General features: G+C 37.2%; 1 protein-coding gene across 6 annotated transcripts in view; it reads right to left on the bottom strand.

Moving 5' to 3' along the window:
• The window catches only part of CEMIP2 (cell migration inducing hyaluronidase 2), a 78,947-nt gene that overhangs the window by 14,443 nt on the left and 37,653 nt on the right, over positions 1-26,851 (bottom strand). For all 6 annotated transcript variants that reach the window (XM_067744173.1, XM_067744177.1, XM_067744175.1 and 3 more), the window contains 8 exons: positions 25,866-25,994; positions 23,574-23,662; positions 12,777-12,908; positions 11,297-11,332; positions 10,380-10,535; positions 7,658-7,835; positions 5,242-5,457; positions 1,796-2,004 (listed from right to left, as the gene is read on the bottom strand). In XM_067744173.1, the coding sequence (XP_067600274.1) occupies positions 1,796-2,004; positions 5,242-5,457; positions 7,658-7,835; positions 10,380-10,535; positions 11,297-11,332; positions 12,777-12,908; positions 23,574-23,662; positions 25,866-25,994 (1,145 nt within the window). The remainder of the gene's footprint in view (positions 1-1,795; positions 2,005-5,241; positions 5,458-7,657; positions 7,836-10,379; positions 10,536-11,296; positions 11,333-12,776; positions 12,909-23,573; positions 23,663-25,865; positions 25,995-26,851) is intronic.

Below are 26,851 nucleotides of genomic sequence, written 5' to 3'. Positions count from 1 at the left end.
TTTAGATAATTAAACAAGGAAAGTTGGACTGAATTTCAAGCCCATATAGAGTTTTGAAACTTCTGCGCTCATCCTTTTTTTCACTTTAAAATCTTTTTACTTTCTTAGTATTTATTCAAAAGTTATGCCTTGTATGTGCAGAACTCTGCATACCATTTGATTATAATACCTCACCTCAGATTCATAACCTGCCAGATATAACTTTTTGTATTGCGGATCACTCTTTCATATATCTCCTCCACCCTCTCTGACAATCGTTTTTTCCTTCATTGACTTCTAGGCAGCTCACTGATGGAGGTGACGATATCAGATTGGCTTTTAGAACCCACACCCTGGACACAATGTGGACCAAGGATTGAAGGTGGAGGGAGGTGGGGAGACCGAATAGGAGGCTGCTGCAGGGATCCAGGCAAGAGAGGCTAATGACCTAAACGCAGTCACAAGCAGTGACGGTGGAAAGAAGTGGAGAGATTTGAAAACATTAAGCACATAGGATCAACAGGGCTTGGCCACTGATAGGATGGAGAAATGAGAGAAAAGAAAGAGGGAAGGATGAGTCCTGAGATTTTTTTGGCTTGGTTGACTCAGTAAGTGAAGGTGCAATTGTCCAGCAAGGGCATAGAGAAGCAGCAGCCAGTGTTACAGGAAAATAGTAATGGTTCAGTTTAGAGCATGTGCCAGAGGCCTATCATCTCAGAATAAAAGCATCTACCATGATGTTCAGCCATCCTTGGAGGGGAATTCCTATACGTTCTATGTCCATCTCTGTTCATTCCAATTGGGTATTTTAAGAGAGTTCTGACGAGTCAGCCTTTATGAACCGTCAGGTGAACAAACCAATTTTTCAGGTACATATCTGAGCAGTTTCATGGAGTCCCATGGGTTAACCATCACACGTCTAGATAGTCCCAGCTCTTGTTTCTAGTCTCATCTTCTGTAACTTCCCCCACCTACGCTCCCATCACACTCAATCTAACAGTCCCTGAGCAGAACTAGCCCTTTCCCAACTCTGCTGCTTTTGTAACAAAACTGATCGCTTGTTATCACTTCTCAGTGCAGCCTGGCCCAACTCCCTTAGGCAGAATAGCTGCTCTTATCTTTTGTCCTTTAAAAAATAGTACTGGTTTATTTACTTAAATTTTGTTCTACCTGTATACTGTGAGCTCCTGAAGGGCAAGTACTTCTCTCAGTCATCTTTATATCAACTGGCACACAGTAAACGCTTAAATAAATTAATGTAAAAATAGAGCCCTTGATTGAAAGTAATATTATTAGAGCAGACAACTGAGAAATCAAGAAGGGATAGAAAGGTGCTTTCACATTCTGGCAGGGATGGCAAATACCTGGCATTATCCATGCCACAGTTCTTCCACTTCTTGCCCATTGCTGACATGAATAATCAGTCATACTACTCTCCTCTGTCAAGTCTAAACTTGGCCTCAAAAATCTTTTTACTTTCTAGGTAACCGAGTGCTCAGTTGGAACACCAGATAAAATTTATTCCCATCCCAGCTACAGAGAATTAAAGTATTCAGCAGACGGTATTAAAACCTACCGTTAAATGGCTTTCTGCCCACAATTCCTTGACCATAGAGAAAAAGACATGCTTTTAATAGGACAGAATTCAATTTATACAATCTCTTAATTCCATCAATATAACATATATAGCCTCCCCACAGGAGGAACAAAGTACATAAAGTTGAAGTTCTTTACTTGCTACAAAGGAGATAGGTTGTTTTTCTCCACTAAATTATTAATTGCCCAACTATTTGAAATAACAGTAATAGAAGCATACTTGTTGAAGTTTATGAGGTATAGAAAAGCAGTCTTCGGTGCTGGCCCATTCCAATGGATGGTGTAGCCCTTCTCCAGCATGATCACAGGCTGGTACTGTGGAAAGGTTGCCTTCTGGTTAATTCCCCGGAGCACCATAGGGTAGGCTGGATACTCATCTCGTGTGATGGTCATAGTCAGATTCTGAGTGCTCCATGTCTGCACATAGACCTTCAAAACATAATTAAGGATTAAAGGGAAGAGAATGAAAATTTAAATAGCTAAAGAAAACATATCTAGCACAAAGTCAAACGTCTCTACTTTCAAAAGAGAGATTCTATGATCCGTGCCAGACTGACTGAGTAGTAGCCAACTTCATCCTAAGCTCCACTTACAATGAAGCCTGCTTAAGCTGAAATAGTAAGAACAGACCATGTGTTCTGGTAGCCAAGATCTTCATCATCTCTTCCACAACAGGCCAGCTTATTCGTTAGAATATAAAACCTTTGTGGGTTTACATAGCCTGTCAAAGAAATCCCTCAATCTGAAGTACACACATACAAAAAATTAGTACATTAATGTGAAAACTGATACCCTCTAGTCAAATCTGAAAGACTTTCCTCTGAAATAAGAGATGGAAATTTAAAATATCTCAGAGCTTTGGCTTTCAATTTTCCATGACCTACATCAGCCCAAGAAGTCATTTTCCACCCATTAAAAAAAAAAAAAAAGTTATAAAGTGTTCTGCAAAAACTGGAAAAACATATTAAACTGAGGCAAATTTGAAAGCCCTGAATTTATTCCAGTGGCATTTGAGCCCCATACTGTGCCAAAACAAAATCTTCCCCAAATGCATCCTCCAAAGAACAAACCTCAGAACAATTTCCTAAAACAAATCAGTATCCTGTAACAGAATCCCCCAGAAGTATTAAAACATTTGCAGAATGTTGCATTTAATCCACGCTACTTCTCTATGTTTTCTGTTTCTCTGATTTCTGCAGTTTTATCCATATTGATTCCTCAATTATAAATTCTTTGAGCCAGAAAGTCTTCTTAACTCTCATTCATGTTTGACTATAGTACTCTTCTCTACTGACACCACTTAAAGATTAAAATAGAGATAGGAATTTATTGATTGTTTGATTGATTGATTGGTACGTGGGCCTCTCACTGTTGTGGCCTCTCCCATTGCAGAGCACAGGCTCCGGACATGCAAGCTCAGCGGCCATGGCTCACGGGCCCAGCTGCTCCGCGGCACGTGGGATCTTCCTGGACCGGGGCACGAACCCGTGTCCCCTACATCGGCAGGTGGACTCTCAACCCCTGCGCCACCAGGGAAGCCCAGGAAATACATATTTTGAGACTACATTTAAATATATATGCTTAATATATTATATTTATTTATTCTTTATTTAAATGTTTATATTTGATCTGTATTTCATTATATAATAGGTTAAAATATAATAGAATACACCCCCGCACCAAACACATACATATATATATATCCTGCCTTCTTCCAAATCCAAGAAGGATTTGAGGTGGCACATTCTCCTTATGTTACCACCTTTCTCCCTGAGCACCTTTACCCTTGGGTCAGCAAAGAGCAGACATCCCATTAAAATATATTTACAAATAGCTAAAGAATGATTATTCTATCTTGAGATCCAGTTGCTTCTATCTTTTGTTAAAAAAATACAGTATTATACATCATCCAAGAAATAACAAATGGCTACATATCTGGGCTCCCAGCCCAAATTCTCAGGAGAAAATTTCTGTCCTACCATTCCCAGAGCCACCTGGGCAGTATTAGACACTTTTTTCTTTCTTCATCTTCAAATAAAAATAGAATTACTACTTTGCTTTTTAAGTTAGAAGTTATCAGGTTCACATTCTCAAATACCTTAGAAAATCCAAAGACTATATAGAGACATTTATAATAAAATATAAAGTTTTCATGAGTGAGCACATACCACTTTAAGACAGATACATGTACCTTTGAATACACATGGCTAGAAATTTAACTAAAACTGTAGCTACTAAAGAATTAAAAGCTTTTTATCTTCTAATTCTAGAATTTCTATATCTTCTTAGGCATTAATGAGTCAACTTAATTTTAGAGGGCAATTCTGGTTAAGAATAAAACGAATGGAAGAAGAAATCACATTTTCAACCACATTCTTCTTTATTTTACTATAATTATTTCTCCATCCTTTTCTTGTCCTTCCCAGAACTTAGGCAAGTATGACTCCTCTCGCTCCCATGGGGATGAGAAATCCCACAACAAAGAAGCTAATACGCCATTAAAATAAACCAGAAAAAGCTCTCTAATCTTTACCCCTCTTAAGCCCTTTGTCTTGTCTATACCACTGAGCCACCAGGGAAGCCCCCCTCTATTCTTTTATCTCTCTTAACATCTATTATTAAATATGACCATGTAATTGTCTAAAATATGGAAATAAAATTCTGCTCTCTTCAAAATTCTGGGCAACTGGTACCTCCATTCTGCAATCTGTCATCCATCAAATACCACTATTAAAATCATCTTTGCAACTTAGAGCCCTGCTCTTCAAATAATACTAATTGCAGCAAGCACTTCACTATGTGCTAGGCCACGGGTGAAATGCTTTACCAATACTCGTGCATTCTATCCTCACAACAGCCACGTACGAGAGGATCTAATATTACCCTCACTGAGCAGAGGCACAGAGCAATTAATTAACTTACCCACCTCATATTTAAGGAAGTAACAAAGCCAGAATTCAAACCCATGCAATCTGGTTCTGGCATCTGTGCTCTTAACATACTACCTCCCTAATTATTCCATCCTCTTATACTGGGCATCCAGTTAATAAATTGCACACTAGCTTAATGTTTTCAAAGAAGTGTTTCCCAATCTATATCATCCCCTTCATATTTTCATAGACATTATATCATAATATAATTTGCAGAATTTCCTTGGATTCCTTCCTTGTCCACTCATTCCAATTCCTAGCTCTGTTTCTGAGAACATCTCACTTTCCGTGTGATCTATTGATATTCTGCCTCACAAGTCAGAGTCCCTAATTTAGAGATAAAATAGAGATAATAACCCTGAAAGCAAAGAGTGAAACACTCTCTCAGGGGACACAGCTGTAGCACAGCAAAAAAACCTGGTCTAGGAACTCAGGAAATATGGGTTCTCACCCCAACTACAATCCAACCATATTTAACCAAGAGCAAGTTATCTTACTTCTCTTGGGCTTACTTTTTCACTTTTAAATTGGTTTGGAGTGGGGGAACTTTAAATAAAATTCTGTGAGTCTGTGATTCCTAATGAATTTTTTTCTTTTTTTTCCCCTAAAGAACCCCCCCAAAAACCCATGCTTTGGAAAGTATCAATCATCCCGAAGAGCTGAAGAGTACTCCTCACAGAAGCAGTGCTGTCAGGAGCTGGTAAGGAATCAGGCATCACGATGTGCTCTGGCCTACCTGGGCATAGTTCCCACTGCACACCACTGCATTCCATTTGGTAACATTTACACAGCTTGGATGGCGGATCAGGTAGTTGTCAATTCTTCCCACGTAAACATCCTTGTATCCTGTCACAGAGCCATCAATGTCATGGAATATGGAGTTCTTATCACCATCTAGCTCACAATCTTCAAACCAGGGACCAGGCTTTCCAAAGAAGACATTGAGAGACACCTGAAAACAATGAAAAACAGGGACATCATAAAATGAGGGCTCCTGACATGTTAGCCAGCATTCCCTGCAAGGACCCAACTTCATATCCATTACAATTACTTTAAGGTTAAAGCAGTTCTGAGTCACAGCATAATTGTCAACCAACATTTTTGATTAATTATGACATGCACGGGGAAAAAAATTTCCCAAAGCCTTGTAGAGTTCAAGCAGCAAGCGTTCAATTTCATCTTCAGTGTTTTCCCTTTTTTTAACTTAAAAACTATTACCTATTCCCCAGATAAAACTAATCCATGGCAAGAGAAACTAGAATAGTTGTGGGAAGGGGAACTATGCAGTCATATGTATTTGTTAAAACTTATAAACTTTATACTTAAGATCTCTGCGTTTCCCTGTATGCAAACTATACCTCAATTAAATAAAAATCTATTATAAGTTCTATCTCCTGAGCTAATCATTTTATTTCACTCCAAATGCTTTAGTTAACTTGTTAATGACTCCTCCCACCAAAAAGTAAGTACAGTTCCAAACTAAAACACAATCTAAGTGTTGCCTTGGTATGGTTGCATGACTCACTACAACTTGTTGAAAAGTGTGTGTTATCTTCTCTCTCCTCAACGTAGACCAAGTCCAGCTCAGTAATTTTCATGTCGGGTAATGTTAATTCAATGCCCTTATCGAACACATAGTACACAGCTGCAAAGCAGGCTGCAGGTTACATGCTTTATTATCTTTAGCTGCTTCTTATTAGTGGTAAGTTATTAATGTTATTCAAGCCATGCAGATACACCTCTATAATGCTTTTATTGGGAAGTTTTAAAATCAGCTGAACATCTAAATGATAAGCAGCTCAATGGAAAATCAGTGATGTGTGGGACAAGTGGCTCTAAATTCTTAGTTCTAGGCTCTTTTCTCTTTTTCCTTATACCTCTTATGGTTAAATCTAAAAGAAGTATAGGGCATACTGTCCACCTCTTTAGGATTAACAAATATGACAGACCATTCCCTTTATGAATGGTTTCAGAGCATTGCCACATTAGAGAATTCTAGGCGGATGAAACACTAAACTTAAACAGCATGGATTCTCTTAGGCTGTTAGAACTCTAGAACTCTGCAACAAACGAAACATCTAAAAACTTTTTTTTTCAGTATGACCATGTCAGTGATCACCAAACTCTGTGCATGGGGAGAGCCACGTGGGCAGTAAGCGAACATCTAACCTCTACACTGGAGAGGTAATCCAAGAACCACCCTATTTATTTACGTGGGACCCTATCCACAGTGTAGCTCTTCCTCTTCCCCTGGAGTTATGTGGCCTAGAAGAGAACCAGTCAACCAAGCTGACAACCCAGCTTGCACGTGGGCCTCTGTTCCATGCCTCAGCTATTCATGAAAACCACATATAGACTTTGGTAAACTATCTTAAGTTCTCTTTAAACTGGGCAACCACAGAGTTTGCCTGTGGACGTGAATGAGAGAACTACGAGCCACTTTCCAATTGTGGCTGTGTCTGTGGGAGCAGAAAGCAATACGGTCTGAGGCTCAATCTCTACACCACTGTCATCTTAGAAGTGGAAAGATGGGGCGAGGCTGGGAGTATATAATCAGATTGTCCTGTGTTTTAATGGTAAAGAGGGTACTGACGAAACTACTAAGAAAACTATTTCTGTGGCCTACGGCACTGTAAACAATTATCTCTAAGTCTTCTTTGCAATCTTCATAAAACCCTTCCAATAGTTCATATAAGAAAGAACCTCATTTGTTTCATATCACCCCACTATTCCTCTTCTTTCCCAATCTTTTATCCTCTAGTTCCCCAGAAGAATAGACCCCAGGAAAGTAAAATACCAGGTAAAACCCAAATCTCTTCATGGATTATTATACTGAATTTCAACAAATTATATGTCCTCTTGTTCCTATGAAATTCTACAATTCCCATCCCTGTGTCATCACTTTAAGTCATTTTCCCTTTGAAGATATCACCAGAATATCAGAAATACCCCAGGTCACATGGGACTTCTGTTCTCACCTTGAACTCAGCAGGACAGAGTACCTGGAATTAGGAGTTGCTCTTGCATAGATTTCTCCTCCCAATCGTAAAAACTCAGTGCGAACCCTTCATTTGTGTTTTCGTCTTTGGAAATGTGCCATCCCTCCTCTACCCACCATACTCACTGTGTAGGAACCATGAGAACATACTTACATGTGGACCAAACTTCACAAGGGAGATGTTATTCCTGGGGGTTATCTGCCAAGAATTCTTCATGAGGAAGCCAATAGCACTGGTATGCCTATCTGGAGTTGGCACATATTGTTTGAAAGTGCACCTGGTGACATGAATGGGTCCATCATAGATCTGAAAGCCTCTAATTGGGAATGTCCTGTTGAGATACAAGATTTTGTTTAATGCATATGGGCCCGTCCCTTTAACAGCACTTCACTTGCGTACTTGTTTTATAAATACTGTTGAATATCCCATATACACCAAGCACAATCCTAGGATACAGTGGTAACCAAGCAAGATCTCCAATCAAATGAAACCTACACTGCAGTGAGAAAGGCAAACAGAAAAACAATGGACAATTTCAGATAATAAGTGCTTGAAGAAAGTAAAGACATAGTAATACAATAGACTGGGTAGAAGAGAGATGCTATTTTGGATAGAATGGAGGCTTGTCTAAAAAGGTGACTTGGCTTCCTTGAATCAACTCGGTTAAGATCTTTTCTTTGATAACTCATACATTTTAGCTTTAGTTCCAAAATTTCTAGCATGAGAACAAAAGACAAATCTGTGCTTAAACAGAGAGAACCTCCTTTCAAGCCACTAAATGATAGTAAGGAGAAATGATATGCTTAAAAGTACAAAAGTGTAAGTCTGCAAGGCTTACTATGTCAAAGGGGATGGCTAGATTGAGAAATTCGTTTTATTCATTTTACTCCTTTCTGTTCCAACACAAACTCCTTAACCTACTAATCATATATTATTAACCGTAATTAATGTACAAAACCCATAATATTCTGGATCCCTTAGGTTTTTCCCCATTACACTCTTAATGGCATTGCAGAGGACTTCTATAGCAACTAATTAGTTTACAGCTTGGTGGTGTTTTACAATAAAAACATAGATGCTAGCAAGCAAATCAAATAGCCTACTTAAAAATCTATGCCTCTAGACATATATACACTATCAAACGTAAAATAGATAGCTAGTGGGAAGCAGCCGCATAGCACAGGGAGATCAGCTCGGTGCTCTGTGACCACCTAGAGGGGTGGGATAGGGAGGGTGGGAGGGAGGGAGATGCAAGAGGGAAGAGATATGGGAACATATGTATATGTATAACTGATTCACTTTGTTATAAAGCAGAAACTAACACACCATTGTAAAGCAATAATACTCCAATAAAGATGTAAAAAAAAAAAAAAAATCTATGCCTCCTGATGTTTTTCCAAGGATACATCACAAAACGGTCCTCTGCCATAGAAAAGGTTGTAAAGATACAGTAAAATAAAAACTGGATCCATTGACCAACTAGGAATCTTCATTTCAAAAATTCCTCCTTGGCAAAGAAGCAACAGCATTTTGAAATAAAACTAAAGGCCAGTGTAAAATAAAAATAATGGAACTGAATTGGCCACCACTTTTACTGCAGCCCATACCCAACTAATACAGCCTTTTTTCTTTAATTTACATATTAGAAGAGGCAGCTTTAGCCTAATTGTAAAGAGCAGAGCACTGAAGCCAAACTAACAGGGTTCGAGTCCCACCTTAGCTATTTTTAGTAAGTTACTCACTTATAAAGCAGGATGATGACAGCACCTACCTCACTGGGCTTTGCAAGGATTAACTGAATAATAAAGTATTTTAGAACAGGGCCTGATACATCATAAGCATTTAATAAATGTTTGCCATTAAAAATCCATGAAGTTCCTTTCCTAGTGGCTTCCACGGTCGAACAGGAGTTCTACACATAGCATAGCATATAGTAAAGACGTTCAATATTTCCCAACAACAAACACAGGCGAGAGGAGCCAAGCATAGGCTGCCCTTTGCCAGAAGCTAGTTAAGCCCTTTGGCCAACACTCATTACCTGTCCCCCAAAGCCAACTATGTTTGCCCCATCCCCCTGACCTGTCCTAGCCCAATATCCAGACACAGGGTATAGCTTTAAGGGAATTGATGTTTGATAAATTCTGACATTAGCTCCAATGTAAGGCCTTTAGAACACTAGTTTTTCTCTACCTGGTTTTCCTGCGAGTAAAATGACACCTCCAAACTGTGTCTCAGAACTGAGGTACAGATTAATTAGGTAATAGTTCCCTAAAAGTTCTGAAGAATCTTTCTAGTACTAAGTACTATTTTAATGCCTGTGATTATTTTGGAAGAAAACATGCCAAAAGTCTACCCCCATACCCTTTCAACATCTGAAACACTGTTAATTATACACCTGTGGTTAGGTTTTGAGTCAGCTTTGGCATCTATCATCTCATTTTCTAGGACTCTTTTCAATAGGTAATTTCCTTTTTCCAGTGGCTATTTCTGAAAACTAACATCACATATTGAGGGAAAACCGACTCAATGTCCATAGTTTATGGTTTGGCAGTTCTCTCAAGAAAGAAAAAAAAAAAAGATTACCAGCTTATATAAGGCCTTATACAGGAAGGATAAACAAGATAGGTTCCTTCATTATAAAATTGATAATGAAATCTATAAAGTGTTTAATAGTTAACGCTCCAGAATTCCAGAGAATACATACAATAGTAATAGCAATAATAACAACAAGAATAATAGTTTTAATAATAATAAGGTCGGAAAAGTGTCACAGTGGGAACCAATCGATACAGGATTATTACAGAAACTTTTGTAAGGGGGTTAGGTTTTCATTTATTGTTTAAATTTAACACTCCTCTGATAAAGCAATGCTCACCTGTTCCTGGGTAACGTCCGAGGCTTCTGGTCTATTCCTCCAGTGCCTACATACTTGTTCTGACCACCCTGAAATCCGTAATTCCTGCTCTCCCCAATAAAGAGAGATTCAGATACCTCTTGGCTGGAACCTTCATCACTTGGGAAGCTTCCGTCACTGTTAAAATGAGAATAATCATTAACCACACATCTCTAGGAAATTTAAATTGACCCTCAAATGAAGGCAAGCTATAACTTTAAAAACCTAAAAATTTTCAAAGTAGCCAGTAGCTTTTTCTGATACATATTAGTGAGTCACCAAAAGGTGCCTCAAAATTGAACATACCTCTTATAAATTAATATGTGCTTGGCAAATTAGATTTAAACAAATGAGATTTAATTTACAGGAACAACTAATTTTTTCAGTCCCAAGCAACAATACTGCAAATGAGGAGAATAAACTTGCCCTGTACAATAATTAGAGGACAAGCATGTTTAAGACGGCAATGAGAATAACTGTTATCTGGAGAAAAATATATAACATAAAAAGTTTCATTCTTAAAGACCACTGTGAAATTAGACCAACTTCTAAGAAAGAAAATATTTAATCTGCTCCCAACTTTTACTCCCTTCCTCTTTATTCCCCTGTTTTTTAAGATCTTTAATCTAAAGATCAAGTGTTTTCTTTTAAGCAAAAAACATGGTGGGCCTACCCTTCTGTGTAATTCCAGCTAGATTCATCTCCTACTTTGGTATAAATTCAATTAATCAATAAAAATGTATTTTTGGCCCTCAAGTGGCATCAGGAAGTGAGTGCTAATTTTTTTAATGTTAATAAATGATATAACATTCTTGTGTTATCAAAAAATATATATCATGGTTATTCTACCTTACAGCTTTAAAATAATCAGGTAAGTATTTTTAAAAGTAATTACAAACCTGGCAAAGGTCAGTCCTATTCCATTATCTGCAAATCTATAAGAAAAAAGAGAATGAGGGAACATTTTAATTTATCACATCATATAAGAAGAGGTAATTCGCTCAAAATATTTAATTGTCATAAAATCCAGGAAGTTCCAGTAATGTTTACTGTCCAAGACTACACAAAAATTTCACTTTCCAATAATGAAAAGCATAGGCTCCACAGTGAAGGCACCTGGTTCCAATCTCAGCTTTGCCTATTACTAGCTGTGTGACCTTGGGCAAGTTATTCAACCTGTTTGCCCCTCAGTTTTCTCACCTAAAGGTTGAAATAATAATATAAGCTTCCTCATAGGATACTTGAAAGCATTAAAATGCTAATTAGTGTCAACCATTTAGAACAGTGTCTGGCACAGAGTAAGCAGCAGGTGTTAGCTATAATTATAATTTTTATCATTATACTTGGCCCCCATATCTTTGGGTTCTGCACCCACAGATTCAACCAACTGTGGATCAGAAATATTAAACAAAAAATTCTGGAAAATTCCAAAAAGCAAAACTTACATTTGTCCAGTGCTGGCAACTATTTACATAGCGTTTACATTGCATTTACAACTATTTAGATAGCATTTACATTGTCTTGGATATAATAAGTAATAGAGATGATTTAAAGTATACAGGAGGATGTGTGTAGGTTATATGCAAATACTATGCCATTTTACATAAGGAACTTGAGCATCAGGATTTTGGTACCCATGGGGAGTCCCGGAACCAATCCCCCACGGATACCAAGGAACGACTAATTTTTAATAGTTAGATCATGGTATTCTCTTCAAAACTTTTCAACATTAATACCCAAGCTATTTCTACAGATTTTATACAATATCCATTTTTTTCATGATAAAAGTCAGAGATGATGGTAAAATGCCAAGCAGCTAATGTCAGTACCAGCCAGAAAAAAACATTTTTCTAGACTCCTGAACACCAAATCTTACCTCAACATACATCAGACTTCTCCTAAAATCATACAAATGGAAAAGAAGTGAGATGCTTACTGCCTCAAGTCATGTTAACATAAGTCAACAGACTTATTAAGGGAGAATTCAAAACTTTTGTTTTGAATGGCAGTGGAAGAGCATCAGGAAACTGAGTTTCCAAAAGGAAGGAAAAAAATGCAGGTAGTTTCAAAATCTTTATTTAGCGCTCTGACATAGACCATGTTTGTTACATAAAGTTAAAGTCCCAGTTTCTGTTTAATCTCATCAAAAAGCTCTCATGTCACCAGACAAGTTCAGTTCCAATAAAAGCAGCAGAATGAGACGATTCCAAACATTTGCAGTCAGTTAATGCTGGCATATTTCCTCAGAGCTTTTCTATTAGTAATGATACTATGATTCCAGAAACCCCACTGTACTTTCAGTCTACTGGGTTTTTTAAAAAGCCTTAAAAAGTAAATACATCAGTGTCATCAGATAATAATTTCATAGACAATACCCACGCTGAATTCTGAACGACAATGTCTCCTCCTCTGACCCAAGCTCCGTTATCATTATTTTTAAAAGCAATGAGCCTGTCAATTAAAGCAGCAACACGTGGCTTTTCAGGGTCTGCATCCTGATGAGGCCGAAACCTTGGGGTTAGGAGGAAAAAAAAAAAAAAAGGACTTTTAAAAAGAGTAATGAAAAGGCAATGTAAATAAGCTACTTACGATTATAAACTTAAGTGTCAAAAAGCAGAATTTAACTTTGAACAAAACTAAACTAAAAAAAAAAACTCCTTAAGACACAACTTAATTATTTACATTTCAAATATTGAAAAAAATACAAATTTGCAGAGAACTGCTTTCATATTTCAGTTTATTTTTAATCAATTTATATTATAAAAGGGACATTACAGAACACTCTAAGCACTGAAACCATTTCAAAAATAAACAGAAAAACCTCAGACCAGGAAATACAGCATGTTTTCACAAATTCTCAAGCTACATGATATTAATATAAACTTACTGAGTAAATTAATCATATATTTCAACATACATATATGTGAAGCAGAGTATTATTTGAGTTGTGTGCTGGTGAAATGCTTTAGATAGAGAGAAAACTGGATTCAATATCTTTAAAAAGCCTAAATTTTAAATAGATTATACTTATGGAATATTACTCAGCCATAAAAAAGAATGAAATTCTGCCATTTGCAACGTGGATGGTCCTAAAGGGTATTCTACTTAATGAAATAAGTCAGACAGAGAAAGACAAATACTCTATATTATCACTTATAAGTGTAACCTAAAAAATAAAACAAACAAATGAATATAACAAAACAGAAACAGACTCACAGACACAGAGAACAAACTACTAGTTACCAGTGAGGAGAGAGTAGATGGGGGGGCAACATAAGGGTATGGGATTAAGACATACAAACTACTATGTATGAAATAAATAAGCAACAAGGATATATTGTACAGCACAGGGAAATCTAGCTATTCTTTTATATAACTTTAAATGGAGTATAATCTATAAAAATATTGAATCACTATGTTGTACACCTGAAACTAATATTGTAAATCTACTATAATAAAAAATATAAAGAAAAAATGTATCAGCACTTAAAAAAAGATTGTATTTCATTGACTTATTAATTATAAAGACTGAATGTTACTTTTTCTTTCTTGTCCTTGTAAAATATTTACAAGGACCTTATTGAAAAGGCAAAAAAAAATTGGTATCAAAAACTGTTAACCAGGGGCTTCCCTGGTGGCACAGTTGTTGAGAGTCCCCCTGCTGATGCAGAGGACACGGGTTTGTGCACCAGTACGGGAAGATCCCACATGCCACGGAGCGGATGGGCCCGTGAGCCATGGCCGCTGAGCCTGTGAGTCCGGAGCCTGTGCTCCACAACGGGAGAGGCCACAACAGTGGGAGGCCCGCGTACCACAAAAAAAAAAAAAAAAAAAAAAAAAAAAACTGTTAACCAGGGAGATTGGTTCAAGATGGCAGAGTAGAAGGACGTGCGCTCACTCCCTCCTGCGAGAGCAACGGAATCACAACTAACTGCTGAACAACCAATGACAGGAAGACAATGGAACTTACCAAAAAAGATACCCCACATCCAAAGACAAACGAGAGGCCACAATGATACGGCAGGAAGGGCTCAATCTCAAGAAAATCAAATCCTATAACTGCTGGGTGGTTGACTCAAAAACTGGAGTACACTTATACCACAGAAGTCCACCCACTGGAGTGAAGGTTCTGAGTCCCACGTCATGCTTCCCAAGCTGGAGGGCTGGCAACGAGAGGAGGAATTCCTAGAGAATCAGACTTTGAAGCCTAGCGCGATTTGACTGCAGGACTTTGACAGGACTGGGAGAAACAGTGACTCCACTCTTGGCGGGCACACACAAAGTAGTGTGCGCAACAGGACCCAGGGGAAGGAGCAGTGACCCCATAGGAGACTGAACCAGACCTACCTGCTAGGGTTGGAGGGTCTCCTGCAGAGGCAGGGGGTGGCTGTGGCTCACCGTGGGGACAAGCACACTGGCAGCAAAAGTTCTGGGAAGTACTCCTTGGCGTGAGCCCTCCCAGAGTCTGCCATTAGCCCAGGTAGGGTTTAGTGTTGGGTTGCCTCCGGCCAAACAACGAACAGGGAGGGAACCCAGCTCCACCCATCAGCAGACAAGCAGATTAAAGTTTTACTGAACTGTACCCACGAGAGCAACACCCAGCTCTACCCACCACCAGTCCCTCGCATCAGGAAACTTGCACAAGCCTCTTAGATAGCCTCATCCACCAGAGGGCAGACAGCAGAAGCAAGAAGAACTACAATTCTGCAGCCTGTGGAACGAAAACCACATTCACAGAAACAGGGACAAAATGAAAAGGCAGAGGACTGTGTAACAGATGAAGGAACAAGATAAAACCCCAGAAAACAACTAAATGAAGTGGAGATATGCAACCTTCTAGAAAAAGAATTCAGAATAATGATAGTGAAGATGATCCAGGACCTCAGAAAAAGAATGGAGGCAAAGATATAGAAGATGCAAGAAATGTTTAACAAAGACCTAGAAGAATTAAAGAACAAACAACTAGAAGAATTAAAGAACAAACAAACAGAGATGAACAATACAACAACTGAAATGGAAAATACACTGGAAGGAATCAGTAGCAGAATAACTGAGGCAGAAGAACACATAAGTGACCTGGAAGACAGAATGGTGGAATTCACTGCCATGGAACAGAATAAAGAAAAAAGAATGAAAAGAAATGAAGACAGCCTAAGAGACCTCTGGGACAATATTAAACGCAACAACATTCACATAATACGGGTCCCAACACGGGAAGACAGAGAGAAAGGACGTGAGAAAATATTTGAAGAGATTATAGTTGAAAACTTCCATAACATGGGAAAGGAAATAGCCACCCAAGTCCAGGAAGCGCAGAGAACCCCACGCAGGACAAACCCAAGGAGAAACACAATGAGACACACAGTAATCAAATTCACAAAAATTAAAGAAAAAGAAAAATTACTGAAAGCAACAAGGGAGAAACAACAAATAACATACAAGGGAACTCCCATAAGGTTAACAGCTGATTTCTCAGCAGAAACTCTACAAGCCAGAAGGGAGTGGCATGATATATTTAAAGTGATGAAAGGGAAGAAACTACAACCAAGATTACTCAACCTGGTGAGGATCTCATTCAGATTTGAAGGAGAAATCAAAAGCTTTACAGACAAGCAAAAGCTAAGAGAATTCAGCAACACCAAACCAGCTCTACAACAAATGCTAAAGGAACTTCTCTAAGTGGGAAACACAAGAGAAGAAAAGAACCTACAAAAACAAACCCAAAACAATTAAGAAAATGCTAATAGGAACATACATATCGATAATTACCTTAAACGTGAATGGATTAAACGTTCCAACCAAAAGACACAGGCTCGCTGAATAGATACAAAAACAAGATCCATATATATGCTGTCTACAAGAGACCCACTTCAGACCTAGGGACACATACAACTGAAAGTGAGGAGATGGAAAAAGAAATCCATGCAAATGGAAATCAAAAGAAAGCTGGAGTAGCAATACTCATATCAGATAAAATAGACTTTAAAATAAAAAATGTTACAAGAGACAAGGAAGGACACTACATAATGATCAAGGGATCAATCCAAGAAGAAGATATAACAATTATAAATATATATGCACCCAACATAGGAGCACCTCAATACATAAGGCAACTGCTAACTGCTATAAAAGAGGAAATGGACAGTAACAAAATAATAGTGGGGACATTAACACCTCACTTACACCAATGGATGGATCATCCAAACAGAAAATTAATAAGGAGATAGAAGCTTTAAGTGACACAACAGACCAGATAGATTTAATTGATATTTATAGGATATTCCATCCAAAAACAGCAGATTACACTTTCTTCTCAAGTGCACATGGAACATTCTCCAGGACAGATCACACCTTGGGTCACAAATCAAGCCTCAGTAAATTTAAGAAAATTGAAATCATATCAAGCACCTTTTCTGACCACAACACTATGAAATTAGAAATCAATTACAGGGGGAAAAAAATGTAAAAAACACAAACACATGGAGGATAAACAGTATGTTACTATATAACCAAGAGATCACTGAAGAAATCAAAGAGGAAATCAAAAAATACCTAGAGACAAACTACAATGAAAACACGATGATCCAAAACTTATGGGATGCAGCAGTTCTAAGAGGAAAGTTTATAGCAATACAAGCCTACCTCAAGAAACAAGAAAAATCTCAAATAAACAACCTAACCTTACACCTAAAGGAACTAGAGAGAGATGAACAAACAAAACCCAAAGTTTGTAGAAGGAAAGAAATCATAAAGATCAGAGCAGAAATAAACGAAGTAGAAAAAAAGAAAACAATAGCAAGGATCAATAAAACTAGAACGTGGTTCTTTGAGAAGATAAACAAACTTGATAAACCATTAGCCAGATTCATCAAGAGGGAGAGGGCTCAAGTCAAAAAAATTAGAAATGAAAAAGGAGAAGTTACAAGACGTCACAGAAATACAAAGCATCCTAAGAGACTACTATAAGCAACTCTATGCCAATAAAATGGACAACCTCAAAGAAATGGACAAATTCTTAGAAAAGCATAACCTTCCAAGACTGAACCAGGTAGAAACAGAAAATATGAACAGACCAATCACAAGTAATGAAATTGAAACTGTGATTAAAAATCTTCCAAAAAAAAAAAAAAAACTTCCAACAAACAAAAGTCCAGGACCAGATGGCTTCACAGGTGAATTCTATCAAACATTTAGAGAATAGATAACACCAATTCTTCTCAAACTCTTTCAAGAAATTGCAGAGGAAGGAACACTCCCAAACTCATTCTATGAGGCCACCATCACCCTGATACCAAAAACAGACAAAGATACTACAAGAAAACAAAATGACAGACCAATATCACTGATGAATATAGATGCAAAAATCCTCAACAAAATACTAGCAAAGAGAATCCAATAACACATTAAAAGGATCATGCACCATGATCAACTGAGATTTATCCCAGGGATGCAAGGATTCTTCAATATACGCAAATCAATCAATGTGATACACCATATTAACAAATTGAAGAAGAAAAATCATATGATCATCTCAATAGATACAGAAAAAGCTTTTGACAAAATTCAACACCCATTTATGATAAAAACTCTCCAGAAAGTGGGCACAGAGGGAATCTACCTCAACATAATAAAGGCCATATAAGACAAAGCCACGACAAACATCATTCTCAATGGTGAAAAACTGAAAGCATCTCCTCTGAGATCAGGAACAAGACAAGGATGTCCACTCTCACCACTATTATTCAACATAGCACAGTAATCAGAGAAGAAAAATAAATAAAAGGAATATAAGTTGGAAAAGAAGTAAAACTGTCACTGTTTGCAGATGACATAGAGAATCCTAAAGATGCTACCAGAAACTACTAGAGCTAATCAATGAATTTGGTAAAGTAGCAGGATACAAATTTAATGCAGAAATCTCTTGCATTCCTACACACTAATGATGAAAAATCTGAAAGAGAAATTAAGGAAACACTCCCATTTACCATTGCAACAAAAAGAATAAAATACTGAGGAGTAAACCTACCTAGGGAGACAAAAGATGTGTATGCAGAAAACTATAAGACACTGATGAAAAAAATTAAAGACGATACAAACTGATGAAGAGATATACCATGTTCTTGGATTGGAAGAATCAACATTGTGAAAATGACTATACTACCCAAAGCAATCTACAGATTCAATGCAATCCCCATCAAATTATCAATGGCATTTTTTATAGAACTAGAACAAAAAATCTTAAAATTTGTATGGAGACACAAAAGACCCTGAATAGCCAAAGCGGTTTTGAGGAAAAAAAATGGAGCTGGAGGAATCAGACTCCCTTATTTCATACTATACTACAAAGCTACAGTAATCAAGACAATATGGTACTGGCACAAAAACAGAAATACAGATCAATGGAACAGAATAGAAAGCCCAGAGATAAACCCATGCACCTATGGTCAACTAATCTATGACAAAGGAGTCAAGGATATACAATGGAAAAAAGACAGTCTCTTCAATAAGTGGTGCTGGGAAAATTGGATAGCTACATGTAAAAGAATGAAATTAGAATACTCCCTAACACCATACACAAAAATAAACTCAAAATGGATTAGAGACCTAAATGTAAGACTAGACACTGTAAAACTCGTAGAGAAAAACATAGGAAGAACACTCTGACATAAATCACAGCAAGATCTTTTTTGATCCACCTCCTAGAGTAATGGAAATAAAAACAAAAATAAACAAATGGGACCTAATCAAACTTAAAAGCTTTTGCAAAGCAAAGGAAACTACAAACAAGATGAAAAGACAACCCTTAGAATGGGAGAAATATCTGCAAACGAATCACCAAAGGATTAATCTCCAAAATATATAAACAGCTCATACAGCTCAATATTAAAAAAACAAACAACCCAATCAAAAAAATGGGCAGAAGATGTAAATAGACATTTCTCCAAAGAAGACACACAGATGGCCAAGAAGCACATGAAAAACTGTTCAACATCACTATTAGAGAAATGGAAATCAAAACTACAATGAGGTATCACCTCACACCATTTAGAATGGGCATCATCAGAAAATCTACAAACAACAAATGCTGGAGATGGTGCGGAGAAAAGGGAACACTCTTGCACTGTTGGTGGCAGTGTAAATTGATACAGCCACTATGGAGAACAGTACGGAGGTTCCTTAAAAAACTAAAAATAGAATTACCATATGACCCAGCAATCCCGCTACTGGACATACACCCAGAGAAAACCATAATTCAAAAAGACACATGCACCCCAATGTTCATCACAGCACTATTTACAATAGCCAGGTTATGGAAGCAACCTAAAAGCCATCAACAGACAAATGGATAAAGAAGTTGTGGTACATATATACAATGGAATATTACTCAGCCATAAAAAGGAACGAAAGTGGGTCATTTGTAGAGAGGTGGATGCATCTAGAGACTGTCATACAGAGTGAAGTAAGTCAGAAAGAGAAAAACAAATATTGTATATTAACGCATTCATGTGGAACCTAGAAAAATGGTGCAGATGAACTGGTTTGCAGGGTAGAAACTGATACACAGATGTAGAGAACAAACGTATGGACACCAAGGGGGGAAAGCGGTGGGGGTGTGTGTGTGTGATGAATTGGGAGATTGGGATTGACATGTATACACTGATGTATATAAAATGGATAACTAATAAGAACCTGCTGTATAAAAAAATAAAATAAAATTCAAAACTTTTTTCTTAAAAAAAACCCAGAAAACCCTGTTTACCAGAAATTCCCTGGCAGTTCAGTGGTTAGCACTCCGCACTTCCACTGCAGGGGGCACGGGTTCAATCCCTCGTCAGGGAAGTAAGATCCCACATGCTATGCAGCATGGCACCCCCCCCACCAAAAAAACAACAAAAAAACCTCTGTCAACTGTAACAACTCAAATAATTCCATAAGGCCACCTAATTTTTAAAAAGATCATTTCTATCATAATCTTACAGAGCTGGGCAGGTGGGGAGAGAAAAAACTACACAGCTTTACAAAAACCATTTCAGCCAGTTGAGATTTTCAATCATACGTGAAAGAAACATCATTTGCACAAACATCACTATGAAAGTTGCTGGCACATGGTAGGTGCTCATCAAATATGTATGGTTTGAGAAGCAGCTATGCCCAGAAGACAGCAAGTGCAAAGGTCCTTAGGCATGAGTGAGCTTGGCATATTCAAAGGACAATAAGCAGATTGGCTGGTAAGTACGAACCAAGAGGGAGAGGATAGACAGGAAGGCATGTGCCAGGCAAGGGTGTGGTTCTTTATTCTAAATGCAAAGGTAAAAGTAGAATGGTGGTTGCCAGGGGCTGGAGGGAGGAGGAAATGGCGAAGTGATAGTCAAAGGGGCACAAAAGGTTTAGTTATGTAAGATAAATAAAGTCTAGAGATCTACTCTACAGCATAGTGCCTATAGCTAAAAATACTGTATTGTATACTTAAAATTTGCTGAGAGTAGATCTTCAGGTAAGTGATCTTTCCACAAAAAATTTAATTTTTTTTAATTAAAAAAATAATGACCATAAAGGAGGTAGAAGGAAACTTTGGCAGGTGATGGATAAGTCTATGCCCTTGAGAGTTCATGGGTGTGTACTTATCTCCAAACTTACCAAGTTCTATACATTATATATGCACAGCTTTTTACATGTCAATCATACCTCAATAAAGCAGGTGGATAAACAAATAAGTGTGATGGAAAGTCTTCAGAAACATGGAGTCAGGGCAGTGATATAACCGGATTTCACTTTTTAACTGGTCACTAGCTGCTACTTGGTGAAAGGATAATGGAGAACGAATGTTAAGGAGACCAATCTAGAAAGCGCTACATCCACCCTTAGATTGTGTACATAAGCCCTTACACTAAATGGCTCTGACCTAAGGGGTAAAAAGTCTGACTCTGAGCCATCACCCACTCTTCTGGCATTGTAGTTGCTGCCAAACAGCTTTGCAGTCATCACATAATATCAAGCAGATGGAAGAGTTCTGGTAAGGAAACTACACAATGTTCTAAAAGAAAGCCAAAAAGAAAAAAAAAAAAAAGTACAGTAAAGCAACATCTGATTTTCTGCTGTAGCCGTCTCATTTTTTCTGAAATTTCTATCCATATAAATCACTGACCACTTGCTCAGATAACCTTTATTTTTCATCCTCTTTCCCACTTGGTATGTAGAAAATGCAGTTAATTTTCTATCACCTTCATGTATAAGCCTTCAGCACACTTCCCAACTCTCCCTTAATTGTCCTCTGCACTTGTTGGTTCTCATGCTCTTTTACCCTTTTAGATGAAATTTCCCAATCTTAAACTGGGAGCTTTCTGGATTTAAAATATCCCATCTTTGGATTCCTGTAATTTCATATCTTGAAGACACAAGGAAAGGCTCATCTGATTAACTATTAGGTCAACTTCCCCTTTGTTGAACAGACTAAATATCTTCTGGATCCCATGAGTCTGATGTTTAATTCATGGGCTGGCTTATTACTCATTTGTGTTTGAGTTTTATCATTTTTACTCATGTCTGAACTGCATGAATGCATGAGGCCATATCTTATACATTAGTTCATACAAAATTAAATGTATATACTAGCTGTCAAATGTCTTGTTACTCCTCTCCTATAATCAGTTCTTTTCAATAACAACTTCCAAATGGAGTCTAATTCCTTACCAATATGTATGTATTTATAAACTAGTAACAAAAGTAACAGAGAGCAGAGGAAAGAATACCATTATCATAATATCATACACTCACACACGGTAAAGAACTTCTTAGGCCACTATGAACAAGTTGTTTTATTGTCAAGTATAATGAAAATATCAATAGATTCTGAAATATATTTTCTCATCCATCCATTTATACACACACATGTAATTTTTTAAGGCAGATAAGAGAGTCAATTGTGCTGTGTATAAAGATTTTTCTGTTAATACTAACTTAGCAAAGTATACATTATTAGTTCTACCAGTTATAACAAACTCTTTTAAAAAGCAGCAGCAATCTTCTAGCAAAGATTTGTTTTGTCAGTTAATATTCTCTTTTTGGTTCATAATTTGTTGTCATCTGTATGCTCCTTTTTCATCTCAAGTTTATCTCCTCTTTTTCCATGTCATACCTTGCCCAGCTATTAGGTGTCCAGTACCTTCCTTGTGTTTTATTTAAACAATGCCCACAATTTCTCCACTTCTCAAATGTTTTCTGATCATTGCTTTACTATATTTCAGGCTCAACTTGCCCTTTAACAATGACTAATTTTACTTACTTATTTGCCCAGTTTTCTCCTGACCTTTATTACTGTGTCACAAGGATTCTTTACTAACCTCCATTGTGACTCCTACTTTATTCCCTTGTGAACAATAGCGCCTGTCATCCTTTTCGTAAGTAACTGTCAACAGAGCCTATTAAATCTAGAACCCTTTCAGATCCTTTAGTTGGTCAATCAACTTGAAGTATAGAAAAATAACATGTACACAGCTTCTACTGAATATGACCTTAAGTTGCCATCTTTTCCAGAAAATTTTGTTTCCATTGGAGATATTTTATTTATTTTGGCTCATACACAGCATGTAAAAAAAAAACTTTGTTGAAATGCTGATCCATATCCTAACCACATTTTGTGGTTATAAAGGAGAGTAACACATAGCCCAGCTATGATATGAATCTGAGACTACGAAGAACTGAACCAGAACTAGCTTAATCATCAAGTTTGAGACTTTTCCCTTTGAAATAGATTTAACGCGACATTCCACTTTGACCACTAACAATAAATTATATATGCCTTGGTTTTCAGGGATTATATTAAAACATCTTAGCTTAACTTGTTTTTCAATGAATCATGTTCTACTTTTGGCCAAATTCTGAACCCTTTTTCAACATATCTCTCTTCTTTTTCTTTCTCTTTCTACAACTCTCTCTAACATCAATTTACAACTGTCAAAAAGAGAAAAAGCATCAATTTCTTTGGCATCTCAATAAGATGAAAAGCCCAGCCACAGGACCTAGAACAGCAAAATAAATGTTTTTCCAAAACCCTCCTACAAACCCTGAAAACTTCAGTTTAAACATGTTACTGGAGAAAGAGCGCAACAGCTTAACTCAGAAAGTTTTACTTTGGCAAGATATGGCTTGAGCGTGATTTAAAAGGACCAGTTCTACCTTGCACTGTTATCCAAACAGAGGTACTCCCTTGGGTCAGCAGCACTAGCATTGGTTGTTTTGACACCTTTGTCAATAAATAAGCCAGCCTGGAAAATATAATAATGGACTGAAATGAATATGAATCCCAAGTTATAACTATATATATAATGATTCATGAAATAAGTTTTAGCTTATCACATCTACCAAAAAAGGAGGGAGAAGGGAATAAACAGCCAAGCAAAGGTATTACAAAAAGAGCTACTTTACTGTATTTTTTTAATACTTTTACTCATTCGGTCATTCAGCAAACATTTATTTAGTGCCCACCTTAGGGTAGGCACGAAGCATTATACGTCAACCAGAAAACTATGGTCTTTGCTGTTACTGACACATAAACTAGCAGGAAGACATGCAATGAAATAAACAATTACCATCCAATATGATAAGCATATAACAAAGGAAGTAGGTGATGCTTTGGCAGCACATAAGAAAAGCACCAAGATAAGACCTTTTGTGAAGGTAAGAGAGAGAGAATTCAGGGAATGTCTCCAAAAAGAAGTGACATCCTAAAGCTGAAACTTAAAGGAACTAACCACACAGAACAGGTCAGGGATGAAGGGCAGGGAGTGGGTGGGAAACAGTTGAAGAACCCAGCGGAAAGTACTCAAGGGAATCATTTGTACAAAACATCTGGGGATGAGAGAAAGCATGGCACATCTGAGGGAAAAAAATCTTAGCTGGACTAACAGGAAATGTATAGAGGGAGGAAAGGTAAGGAAGAAGACTAAAGAGAAGCAAATGCCAGATGGTGCAGAGTTGATACGCTAAAGAGTCAAGACAATGGGACGTTTAATAAAGGCAATGGAATCAAGTGCATTTTAAGAAAGAATACTGTGGCTACAAGATGGATAATGAATTAGAAAGGGGCAAAAAGAGAGATAAGAGAAAAAATAGGAGCTGACTACAGTAATCCAGAAGAGAAATAAAGGTGATCTAGACTCGTGACAGTAGTAACAGGTAAAATAGAGTGAGAATTCTTTACTAGGTAGAATTGATACCATTTGTAATTAATAAAATGTCTAAGGATAAGGGAAAGGAAACAAACAATAAAGGTTCATATATTTCTAGTCTGGGCAATTAAGTGGCTAATGGTTCCATTCACTGAAACGAAGACACAGAAATGGGTCTGGGGACAAAAATAAGGATTTTCGTGTTGAACACATTTTACTTATGTGTCCCTAAGACACCCAGCAGGCTGGATGTCTGATATCACTCTGGATAGTCAGTCCCAAATTTAATAAGTTAAAACCTAATAATCCACTCATTATTTAGATCTAATACCTTTTATTTTAAATTGATACAGTAGATTACTACATGTCCTCATGGTATATGACATTTAAAAAATTAATTAGAATAAGGTGTTTTTTGTAATACCACTTATAATTAGAAAATTTTGAGGATTTCTGCTTTGAAGTGCTGCTTTCAACAGTTACTAGCCTTAATCAACTATTCAGTTCATAAAAACCACAATTCTTTCTAAGTTTTTTCCCCTCTCAAGTCTTCATCAAGTGATTCTAAGCTCTTCAAAGTACATCACACTTAGGTTTTTAAAGGATCCTCTGAGTATCATAAATGGAAAGTATTAATTCAACTTTGATGGGCACATCAGAGTAAAGAATCTGGGCATTGTATCACATGATGAAAATATCAAGATGCCTTGGGAGCATAAAATGAACCAGATGCATTTATCACCAGGGAGGTGGGGACAAGTGCCAAATATCATGAAAGTTAGAATTCTTAAATGGCCTTTCGTCTCCTTGACCTATATATCATTTTAAATTGGGTCAAATATTCTTAAACAATATTTCACTATTTACATAACTAGTATTAAGTGTCCAATAGGACACCCTATTAGCACTGAGAGAAGAGAGAAAATATGCTTTTTAAGCTCCAGAAGCATATAATACACTAATGTGTACATCCTTAGAAACATGTAATGATATTAAAGATTGGAAAGAAGGCAAGGGGAGGGAAGGAAGAGGATGAGGATTCATAGGTCAAGTCCATTATTATAATTATTCAGATTGCATGTACATGTGTGCCGTAGCATATATTCCTATGTGTGTATAAACAGAAAGCTGTCTATACATCCTGAATGTGGCAAGGTTAGGAGTCTGCTTATTTAATCACAAATTACTTTCTCTGATGACAAGTTCTACCTAATATTAACATTTCTCAGTTGTAATCACAGTAGTCCATCCTTTACCCTGCAAATCGTTATATACTGATGGTTAAAATTTAGGAACCTACCTTAAAACTTGAATGGACCCTGTTGTTATAAAATATTCCCAATGGAGTGAGTTCTGGTTTTGCTAAGAGCTGCAATCCACTGGATTCCCCCGTAGGTTCCTTGTGGAATAAATACCATATTCCAGCATCCTATAATTAAAAGGGCAAGATTATTAAAAAGCCTCCTTTTATAAAGCCACTCTATGAAACACTCTCACATAACCTAAGCATTTCACAAACAAGTTTCATCTTTTTAACACTAATTATTCATTGGTTCAGGTTCAGAATTGACTCTAAGAGTTGTGCACTCATCTAGTACACTCAAAGCAGTATATCAGGCTTAAAAAAAAAAAAAGGCATATTTAACTTTGCTTGTAAGATGGGACGAAAGATAGAATTGGCTGATACCAAAATTTATTTTCGAAGTAACTTTCCCATCATTATCTACTATAAAAACTCATGCAGCCAGGACATGGAAGCAACCTAAATGTCCATCACTAGAGGAATGGATAAAGAAGATGTGGTATGTACATACACACACACACACACACACACACACACACACACACACACACACACATACACACACAATGGAATATTACTCAGCAATGAAAAAGAACAAAATAATGCCATTTGTAGCAACATGGCTGGACCTAGAGATTGTTATACTGAGTGAAGTAAGTCAGACACAGAAAGACAAATATCATATGATATCACTTACACGTGGAACCTAAAAAAAAGGGTACAAATGAAGTTATTTACAAAACTGAAGTAGAGTCACGGATGTATTTGGTTGGCCAAAAAGTTCATTTGGCCAATCCAATAGAAAAGAAACTTTTGGTTACCAGGGGATAACGGGTGGGGGGTGGGGGGACAGGGATAAACTGGGAGATTGGGACTGATATATACACACTACTATATATAAAATAGATAACTAATAAGAACCTGCTGTATAGCACAGGGAACTCTACTCAGTTCTCTGTAATGGCCTATATGGGAAAAGAATC

The sequence above is a fragment of the Pseudorca crassidens genome, chromosome 7 (genome assembly GCF_039906515.1).
Source record: "Pseudorca crassidens isolate mPseCra1 chromosome 7, mPseCra1.hap1, whole genome shotgun sequence".
Taxonomy (NCBI): domain Eukaryota; kingdom Metazoa; phylum Chordata; class Mammalia; order Artiodactyla; family Delphinidae; genus Pseudorca; species Pseudorca crassidens.
This window is presented reverse-complemented; position numbering and strand designations above follow the sequence as displayed.